The sequence below is a fragment of the Leucopleurus acutus genome (assembly GCF_964270905.1).
Source record: "Leucopleurus acutus genome assembly, chromosome: 12".
NCBI classification, from domain to species: domain Eukaryota; kingdom Metazoa; phylum Chordata; class Mammalia; order Artiodactyla; family Delphinidae; genus Leucopleurus; species Leucopleurus acutus.
This window is the reverse complement of record NC_139154.1, coordinates 65,310,142-65,321,061: the sequence shown is the minus strand read 5'-3', so window position 1 is coordinate 65,321,061 and position 10,920 is coordinate 65,310,142. Positions and strand designations below refer to the sequence as shown.

At 35.2% G+C, this 10,920-nt stretch overlaps 1 protein-coding gene across 1 annotated transcript; it reads right to left on the bottom strand.

Annotated features, from left to right (window-relative positions):
• Positions 1-3,045: 3,045 nt before the first annotated feature.
• CRIPT (CXXC repeat containing interactor of PDZ3 domain) lies at positions 3,046-10,920 on the bottom strand. Its single transcript, XM_082852447.1, has 5 exons — positions 10,828-10,920; positions 8,757-8,822; positions 7,716-7,770; positions 4,463-4,566; positions 3,046-4,143 (listed from the first exon to the last, which is right to left on the bottom strand). Exons 1-5 carry the CDS (start codon positions 10,841-10,843, stop codon positions 4,079-4,081), a joined length of 306 nt encoding a protein of 101 aa, XP_082708573.1. The 5' UTR covers positions 10,844-10,920; the 3' UTR covers positions 3,046-4,078.

Here is a 10,920-nt window from a genome sequence, read left to right as displayed (position 1 = left end):
AGTGATCAAATTAACATCACCAATAATAGGCAATGGGACATTCTGGGAGTCTGGATGTGACCCTGGGAGGACTTATCACTCATAGTATTTCAGCCCATATTGCATAACCTGAATCTAAACATAAGGAAGAATCAGAAAAACCCAAAAAGAAGGATCATCTATACTTTAACTGTCCTGTATTCTTCAAATAAATCAATACTATAAAAGATAAAAAAAGGCTGAAGAACTGGTCCAGATTAGAGTCATGATAATCTAACATATGATCCTGGACTACACCCTGTAGCTGAAAACAAAAATTACCAATGGAACAGCAAATTAAATTGGAATAGGGACTATAGATTAGATGAAAGTATTATATCAATGTTAAATTCCTGAATTTGATAACCAAACTTAGTATGTTTGTTCTTATGAAGTATATACGTAGTATTAAAGGGTATGATGTCTGCAGTGTATTCATCATGTGATCAAGACAAAAAACATGTAACAAGAGATAGAGAGAAAATGGTAAATAGGAGAAACATTAAGAAGTTGAAATGCAGAACAATGTATATATTTCTTCTGCTTGAAATTCTCAAAAAATATATATACATATCTATGTATGTAAATATATATTTCTAAGATACTAAAATTATTAGTACTCTCCTGTTCCCCCAGGTAAGGGAACTAGAAGCTAAAAAGTATTAGGTAGTTGGCATGAGGCTGTAAAGGGTTGTCTTTCTTTTCTCAACCCTTAGTTCCACCCCAAAGAGAAAAACAGCACTAGTAGCTTTCAGATGTCTTCTACCTGTATATATAAACTTCTGGACATATATGTAATTCCTGTACCATTTTGATGGCTGCATATTTTAATGAATGAATGAACTTAAGAAGTGTTCTTGTTGGAATTTAAGTTGTTTCTGACATATACATATATTAAATACAATCTGAGATTTTTTAAAAAACATGTTATTTACTCTAATAAAAGCTATGTTTGATCTTAATCCTGTCATCTTAATGTTGTCTATTCTGTTTTTATGTCTTCTTTTTAAAAACTACTTTATGTTCATGTTTTATTTTGGGAATTTCTTCCTCATTTAATAACTTCTTCTATTCAATTTATGGGAGTCATATTGTTATTTCAGCAATATGAAGGTTTATAATACTTAAACTATTCTGAGGTATAATACTGACAAATATCTTCATAGGAGAACCTCAGTCTGGCTGTTGGATCATTTACAGAAGAAGGCTAGTCAAGGCACGAATATGAAATATGAGTTGGGGAAGTCCAGATCCCAGCTGATACATGAGAAATGTAGTTTCCCAAAGTTGACCAACCCTGCTGTTGATGGATCTGGGTCACTCTCTTAACCAGGTCCTATTATGGGTCCCTTGTATTGATTTTAGTTTAAAATCCCCAATTAAAGCATGAGAAGATACTTCCTGCCCTCAGAGCTGTTGTTATTTATTATATTTTGCATTACCCTTATGATTTTTCTGGATAAGAATAAGAATGTATCCTAGGGAAAAAAACCTTATAGATAAATTAAACAGTTAAAACTTTAAATACTTTCCATAGTATTTTAAAACAAATAAAAATGTGATATCTATACCATATATATCATCATGTTACCTTATTCTTCCATTTTATAGTGTTATGTATTTATATTGCACTTGGCAATAAGGAATACTTTTTTGGTGTTCCACAGTAAGCTGCAGGTTTCAAAAGCAGAAGTCCTGTACCTCTGAAGGCAGCATAAGAAAAATCTTTGTCTGAAACCTCAAAGTGAATACAGAGCCCAGAAATAAACCCACACACCTACGGTCAATTAATCTTCAACAAAGGAGGCAAGAATATACAATGGAAAAAAAGACGGTCTCTTCAGCAAGTGGTGTTGGGAAAGTTGGACAGCCACATGTAAATCAATAAAGTTAGAACACAGCCTCTCATCATACACAAAAATAAACTCAAAATGGCTTAAACACTTAAATATAAAATATGATACTATAAAACTCCTAAAAGAGAACATAGGCAAAACATTCCGTGACATAAATCGTACCAATGTTTTCTAAGGTCTCCCAAAACAATAGAAATAAAAGCAAAAATAAACAAATGGTACCTAATCAAACTTACAAGCTTTTGTACAACAAAGGAAACCATAAACAAAATTAAAAGGACAACCTACAGACTGGGAGAGAATACAAATGACATAACCAACAAGGGCTTAATTTCCAAAACGTACAAACAGCTTATATAACTCCATAACCAAAAAACAAACAACCCAATCAAAAAATGGGCAGAAACCCTAAAAAGACATTTCTCCAAAGAAGACATACAGATAGCCAACAGTCACAAGAAAAGGTGTTCAACATCACTAATTATTAGAGAAATGCAAATCAAAACTATGATGAAGTACCACCTCACACCGGTCAGAATGGCCATCATTAAAAAGTCTACAAATAACAAATGCTGGAGAGAATGTGGAGAAAAGGGAACCCTCCTACACTGTTGGTGGGAATGTAAGTTGGTGCAGCCACTATGGAACACAATATAAAGGTTCCTCAAAAAACTAAAAATTGAACTATTATATGATCTAGCAATTCCACTCCTGGGCATATATCCAGACAAAACTACAATTCAAAAAGATACATGCACCCCTATGCTCATAGCAGCACTATTCACAATAGCCAAGACATGGAAACAACTTAAATATCCATGGACAGATGAATGGATAAAAAAGATGTGGTACATATATACAATGGAATATTACTCAGCCACAAAAAAGAATGAAATAATGCCATTTGCAGCAACATGGATGGACTTACAGATTATCATACTAAGAGAAATAAATCAGAAAGAGAAAGATAAATACCATGTATCACTCATATGTAGAATCTAAAATATGACACAAATGAGCCTATCTAAGAAACAGAAACAATGCGGGTGGGGTGGGGAGGGCAATGGATTGGGATTTTGGGGTTAGCAGATGCAAACCATTATATATAGAATGGATAAACAACAAGGTCTACTGCATAGCACAGGGAACTGCATTCAATATCTTGTGATAAACCATAAAGGAAAAGAATTTTTAAAAGAAGGTATATATATGTATAACTGAATCACTTTGTTGTACAGCAGAAATTAACACAACATTGTAAATCAACTTTACTTCAATTAAAAAGAAAAAGAAACCTCAAAGTAGTCTTTCAGCAGTCTATGTTATATATATATATTAAAAAAAAAAGAGTCAAAATTTTTGCTTAGTCTATTTATTTTTGGTGGGGGAAGGAGAAGAGGAGGAGGTTAAAAAGAAGTTTGGTTTCTGCTTCAAAGCACTTTCCCAAGGAATGGTGACTCATTCGTTACACATCATCATGGATGCACACTGTTCTCCTGGCTTTCATGATGGTCTGAATTCAAGGTAATATGTGTATTGTGTGTTTTTCTGAAATCCAGTGTATTCATTTGGATTTGTGTGGAGTGTTCCTTGCATTCCCATTCTCATATGAAAGGTATTGGCACTTTGGCTTCAAGAACAAATAAAAAATAACATAAATACAACTTTTGTTTGATTTGGGCCTGGGCTAATTACTTAAGGAACTATTTAGCAATAATGATCTCAGATATTTAAATGCCTTATGAAGCTGCAATTAATTAAGGGACTGCTGATCCTAAGAACTATGCAACCAAAAGGGAATGAGGGAAAAATTCCAAATCTGGATGCCAAGTTCAAAGCCAAATATCAATAACCTCCTTCTCACACTTTTGCAATATCTATAAAGTAGAGGGAAAGGATAATAAAAATTACATGAGTAATGATAAATAAAAAGTGCATACAGAACTGGGAAAATATTTTTCGTTAAATTTGTCACTTATCCCAGTTCAATAAGATGTTTGTAAGGAAAATAAAAACTTAAGGCAAAAACTAGTTACACTGCTGCTGTTCAGAACTTCTTGAGAGCACAAAAATGAATACCAATCTACTTCCCTGGTTTAAACTTGTCTTAAGACATGTTATTTTGTAACTTTAACATCTATATTATGCCTTGAAAATTCAAGCAAAAAGTAAAATCATACGGAAAGCCAGAAACTTCAATACATCTAGACAGACGTTTGCTTGTAGTTTTTGGTATCCAAAACCTTTTTTCCACACATAGAGCAGATGCCTAAAACAAACAAACAAAAAACTCATGTAAGTAATCAAATCTTAATAACAACTAATAATACTAATCTACTAGCTAACCAATACAAATGATTTGGTTTATTTAAGTCACTCCTGAAGCTTAAAACATAATTTAACAGCATCAGAAAAGAAAAAAAGAAAATATATACTTTTAACTACGACAAGTTCTAAGTTTATTTTGCCTTAGAAAAAAGAGCATTTGACTAATTTATGAAGGGCTACTCCTTCACTATGTTATCCAAATCAGTATCAAAAGAAGTAGGTTTGATATGAATTCAAAAATGGTATTAAAGGAAACTTACCCTTTTTGTAGGCACAGCCCTGGCAGTAATGAGAACCTGGCTGGTGCACAGAACTTTTACAAATTCTGCAAGTGGAGAACTTATTCTTTCCATATGGATCAAATCTAGAGATTTTTTTTTAAAGAAAGAAAAATGTACAATACAATAGAAATACTCTTAAATAACCTCACTTAAGTAACAAATGTGATTAATTCATGCTCTCTGTTCCCTCTATCAAGCTCTACAATCGATAGGCATAGCACTCTTCTAACTGGCTACTCTCTTAATATGTCTCCACACTTCTGCCCCTTCCATGTAAGCTGTATGCTTGTAAAGAGTCAGCTGTATGTAATCCCAAACCTGTTTAAAACAGTTGTATTTGTCAATCTATTCATGTGATATAATATTAAGGAAACTCATGTAATGAGAGTACACAAAGAGTGATTGATTATATTAAAAACTAAATGAATACTTTAGGATGACCAGGTAAGTGTCAATCATAAAACTGCTATGGAATTAGGCATGGGTAAGAAAACTTAAAAATTGAGGAAAAATCCTAAGTGGAAGGACTTGGCACCTTACAAGTGTCAGTTCTTGCTCTACCTTAAAGATACTGGAAATATATATTCTGGTTATGATTAATGTAAGGAAAATTATAAAGTAGACTCATATTCAAAAAGCCTTGTCTCAATGCCAAATGACTGATGAATGCATGTAGTTATGTGCTTTGACTTAAAATAAGGTATGTGTATCTTTTAATGATTGCCCACTTTAACTGATATTTTCAATTAACTGATGCAATCCCTTTGGATAAAAAAGTTTCTACTAAAAAAAATGTGACCTTACAGTGACTGGAGGGCAAAATAACTTTAGAGGAAATACTTCCCATTAAATTGGCAATAACTTTTTGTAACCGTACTCATATACTGAATACCAACATTGTCCTAGACCTCGTTTCTTCTCTTGGGTATGATACAACAGCTCATTTTTAAAGGTTAATTTTTCCAAATCCAAAAGAATGTCACTTTACTTCCCACAAGAGAAGTTAAGAGTGGACACTATTCTTCCTTTTAATAATAAGCTCAATTTGTTTGGACCTACATGTCTAGAGATTGCTTTTTCTTAAAACCATATTTTATTCTAAAATGTACATTTTAATGTCTCAGAAATCTTACGTACACTTTCCAAAGTGAGATACTTAAAATACCCAAAAGTAATAGCTACTTGTTAATGACACTGAAGTAAGTTTGGGAGCATAAAGGAACTGGAAGTACCTAAAACTATACACTCTGTAAAACATAACAACTTGGTCAATAATAACTGCATGGTCTTAGAAGACATCAATAAGTCAGTCAACAACACATAATGTGACAATGCATTGACGTTTAAGTCTATCATGCTATTTTATATCCATTATTTAATAAGCACCTTTATGTGTCAGGCACTTTACGTATTAAAAGCCTTATTATTATTATTAAATACCAAAGATGAACTTGACAAAGCCTCTGCCCTCATCAAGCTGACATTCTAGTGAGAGGAGACAGATAATAAGTAAGAAAACAACCACACTTTTAAGATAGTTATACCTGCTGTAGAGAAAATTCAGAGAGGATACTGTGGTGGACATGAGGGGAAGGAAGGAAGACATTAGTTTAGGTGCTGGTTAGGGACCTTCTCTGAGGAGATGACATTTCAGCTAAGACCCAAGTAACAAGAAAGAGCCAGCTATGTTAAGCTCTTAGCGATGCATTCTAGGAAGAGGGAGTAGTAAGCACAAACCTCTTCCAGTGGGAGTGGGCTTGGCATATCTGATGCAGGAGTTGGCACAATAGGAAGTCAGAGAGGCAGGAGGGGCCAGATCAGAGGACCCTGTAAGAACATGGTATGGGACCTAGCTTTTATTCAATGTAAAAAGAAAACCAATGCAAGGTTTTGAGCAAAGGAGTTACATGCCCTTTAAAGGACTACCCTGGTTATTATGAGAATGGACTATAGGGAACCAGAGAGGAAGCAGGGAGACAGAAAGTTATTATAATACCCAAGTAAGAAACTGTGATGGTTTAGAAGAGGGTAATAGCAGTGAGATGAACAGAAGCAGGTGTATTCAGGCTATATTTTGGTAGTAGAGCCAAAGAACTCGCTGGTGGATATGGGAAGTGAGGGAAATTAAGAAATCAGTTAGGGATTCCAGTTTTGCACAGCTAGATTGGACCATAGAGCAATGATGAGATGACTATGATTCGACTGAAGGAAAAAGAGGTTGCCTGTCAGACATCAAATTGGAAAAGTCAAGGAGGCAACTGGATATACGTTTGGAGCTCAGAAAAGTCAGGACTGAGATATACATGTGGAATTCATTAACATACAGTTTGAATTTAAAGCCATTGGACTAAAGTCACTTGAGGAGAGATCATAAATTTATAAATAGAAAAAAAAAAAGTCTAGGATTGAGACCAGAAGCACTCAATTGAGAAGGAACAGTAGGTGAGTTAAGAGGAAAGGAGCGTGTGGTATCTCAAAGCCAAGAGAATAAAGTGTTGCAAAAAAGAGAGTTTTCGAAAGGTTAAATAAGGTAAGAACAGAGAAGTAGCCATCAGTTTTAAAGGTCACGTGTGATCTTGACAAGAGTAGGTTTAGGAGTGTGGTGGAGATGGAGGCCTGATTACAGTGGCTGAAGGAGTAAATAAAACTTAAGGACACTGAGAAAGTACTATCTAGATAAGGGTTTTGAAAACTTTTTCTGTAAAAGGAAGCAAGGAAATGGGATGGCAGCTGGAAGGATTCATGGAATTTTTAAGACTGGATATAATAGAGTATGGTGTCAAAAATTGTTTTTATGGTGGGAGACATTTTTATCCTTATTCCTAGGTAAAAAAGTAGTGTTCAGAAAAGTTTAGAACTGGTTTAACTTGCTTAAGGTTACAGAGCTAGACAGTAACAAAATCTAGATTCAAATTTAGGTCTGACTCCAGCGCTCATGACCTGTCCACATTTCTCTGCGGCCTCTGATTTGCAGGAAAATTAAGAACTAGAAAAAATAAGTCATGCTTTCTGGTGAAATTATAAAAATAATGTATGATATCTTTATATACTGATACAGTGAAAATGAACAGGGTGAAATCAGCAGGTTATAACAGACAGCTTGGTTATGCATGCTTGGAACTATCTATGTTTTATCACAACAGAATGAGGCAAAACAAATTCATTCCAATACACTTAATATTAAAAAGAGTGGAAATTAATATGACTGGTTTATAGATGCTCTTATACCTACCTTGCTTTTTTTGAGGTCAAAGCTTTATTTTCATTCAGCTTTCTTCCACCACTTTCTGCATTGAAATATACATGTATTTCAGTGTGTTATGTCTACACATTTCACACATTAACACATACATGAAACATTTAACAATTAGTTAGAAAGTTCATTTTGTGACCTCCTACCAGCAGACTAGCCTATATCAAAATTTTAAAAAATTTCATTTAGTAGCCAGGTTTCAAAGACACTACTTAAAAAAAAAAAACCACACAATTATTTACTAGGAAAATAAAAATTTGGATAAAAGGCAATCATTTTATTTCTCAAACTCAAAGTAGGACTTTAGGAATGGGTCTATATTTACATATATCTAATGTAAAATCTAGATGCCGCTACTTTGGTGCCATTGATCTTGAATACAGTAAAAATGTTTCTTTTTCTTCCCTTTGAAAGCATCTTCACTGTATTTAATGATTATGAAAATGAAAACATTTAAATAATTTGTTCAAGAATATAAAAATCAGGTGAGGAGAGGGGGCTTTCAATACTAACTCTAATTAAGCTGAATCAAATCAATTACTGTGATATACTCATTGCTTAAAAATCATTTAAATATTTTGCTATCTCCTGCCTATCAAATTAGGAACGCTGGGCTTCCCTGGTGGCTCAGTGGTTGGGGGTCCGCCTGCCGATGCAGGGGACACGGGTTCGTGCCCCGGTCCGGGAGGATCCCACATGCTGCGGAGCGGATGGGCCCGTGAGCCATGGCCGCTGGGCCTGTGCGTCCGGAGCCTGTGGCCCGCAACGGGAGAGGCCACATCAGTGGGAGGCCCGCATACCGCAAAAAAAAAAAAAAAAAAAAAAATTAGGAACGCTGACATGTCACTGAGAGAACTAAATAGAAAAGATATTAAATTGTTGGGGTATCTAGTATCCCTTAATGTTTAACAGATAAAATACATTGTACACATAACATATCATTTTACAAATAATGTAAAAGTGAAAACATTATTCACAGAAGTATCTGATTCAGTTTCCATGTTCTAAAAGGAAAAATACCTGTGGTATTCCTTGCACCATCTTTCCATGTATCTGGAGTGATAACAGTACCAAGTTTCTTTTCACCTGTTATAACAAGACAGTAAAAGTAAGGGAGATTAGTGTTTACTATTTAATAAATACACTACATTGTGCCTAAAGTTCGCAATGGCATCACCAGTCATATTATGTACAAGCCTGTTAATGCTGGGGTCGGGGCCAGTGAACTGAGACTTAAGATATTAACTGTGGGCAATGGATAGCTGACTCTTCAGTAAAATTTGTGGATAATAGTATGGCTTATAATAGAGTTCCTCTGTACATGGATCCTTTAAACAAATCTGATAAATCTATTCATTCCATAAATATTTACTAAGCATCTCTGATGTATAAGCCATTGTACAAAGTACAGATAAAAATAAAACAAATGAGATAAAGCTCTAGATTTCAAGGAATTTATAGCACACTGATTTCTCTAGTAGTAGTCCTTAACCTGAGTTTCACAGGTAGACCTTAGGAAATATATGAACAAGATTAAATTGTACACAAACCTTTTGTATATCCATTTTTTAATAAACTATGTTAAGTCTACAGCTTTCATCACATTCTCAAAGGGCTCAGAGAACCAAAAAAAAAAAAAGTTAAGAATTATTCAACTAAAATATAAGCTGGAAAGTAAATAGTATGACAATTGAGAGCTCAAGTACTAGGAGAAATTCCATGGAGGAAGAAATAATCTTGGCTAGGGAAATCCAGTGAAGCTTTGTGGGGAAGGCAATAGAGAGGGTTAGTGGCAATGAGACTGTGAAGAAAGAGGAGAAAAGAAGATGAAGGTAAACTGAATAAGGGACACATCCTGGGGAAAGGCATTGAAAACTCAGGGTACATACGGGCAAACTATTGTTTGGTTTGGCTGAAGTGAAAAGGGTAAGGCTTAGTGAAAATGCAGTTAAAAAGGTAAGCTGAGGCCTCACTGAGGAGGGTCCTCCTGAATGCCAGGCTTCAAATATAGAAATCCCAAATTATTCTCTGCACCCTGAGAATTTATTAAAGTAACCATCCATGGTCATTCTTTCACTTAATATAAAAACTGTGATTCAAACTCAAGGGCATCTATGTTCCAAGTTTTATATACTATAGGGATATAAACAAAGTGGATCACATTAATTAGACAATTATCAGGATAAGAGGACTTGAAATTGTCACAGAAGAGTCAGACATATCTAGCTGGAGGAAAAAGGGATTTGGGGATATGACAGCTCTTTTAAAACACATAACCAGTTTGTGAGGTCAAAATATCATAAGATATTTTCTAAATCTCAAGGGTTGGCATTAGAATCACTGGATGGCAACTATAGGGAGGAAAGACTTTTCTAAAAGCCAGTGAAATCTACACAGACTGCTTTGAAGGTGGTGAGATTCTCCTACCCCTGTGCCTCAATCCTCTATGCATTCATGCAAAGAGCATTTAAGCCATTGGATGGGATATTGACTTAGGTTTGTTAGATAAAATACAGGACACCCAGTTAGATTTAAATTTCATATAAACAATGAATACTTTTTTTTTTTTTTTTTAGTAAAGAATGTCCTAAAAGTGCGTGCTTTGGGACAAAGCACTTACTGTAGTGAGGAGCAGTAAACAGAGCCAAGTCTCAAACATTGCATAGGACATACTTACACTAAAAATTATTTGTTGTTTTCCAGAAATTCAAATTTAACTGGGCGTCCGGTACTTTTATTTACTAAATCCATCAACTCCAGATGCTGTGGAAATGACTTTTAAGATCCATTCCAACCCGGCGGGTCTGTGAAGGGAGGAAGCCCGTCAAGAAGCAGTTCAGGATGATACCCGGAGTTGATGGGAAGCAACGGAAATAAACAGAGGTGCAAAACTGAGACCACTCTGAATGCAAATACAGGACGATACTGTCGTTGGGGAGGGCAGGAATGGTCAAAGGGCAGTATAGGAGGACAGAAGCTAGAATCAAGGACCTGTGGCCGAAGGAAAAACAAAGAAAGAGCAAAGTTCCCGGGGAACTCCAGTTAGGTTCTCCCAGCCTCCTTCTCCCGCAGAAGAGTCTCCTTAACTCACATTTTTCGCACACCATCCTTCCGCGACGATTCCCTCAGCCGCAGGACAAGCGGCAGCTGGAAGAAGTTAACAATACAGCCAGGGAAGCACTCC

What these genes read in the sequence shown, in the direction of transcription:
- CRIPT (XM_082852447.1), bottom strand. An exon ending in TGGTGCAAGGAATACCACAG is followed by an intron (nt 7,771 to 8,756) that starts GTATTTTTCCTT and finishes ATTTCAATGCAG; the next exon opens with AAAGTGGTGGAAGAAAGCTG. An exon ending in TTGACCTCAAAAAAAGCAAG is followed by an intron (nt 4,567 to 7,715) that starts GTAGGTATAAGA and finishes AAAAATCTCTAG; the next exon opens with ATTTGATCCATATGGAAAGA.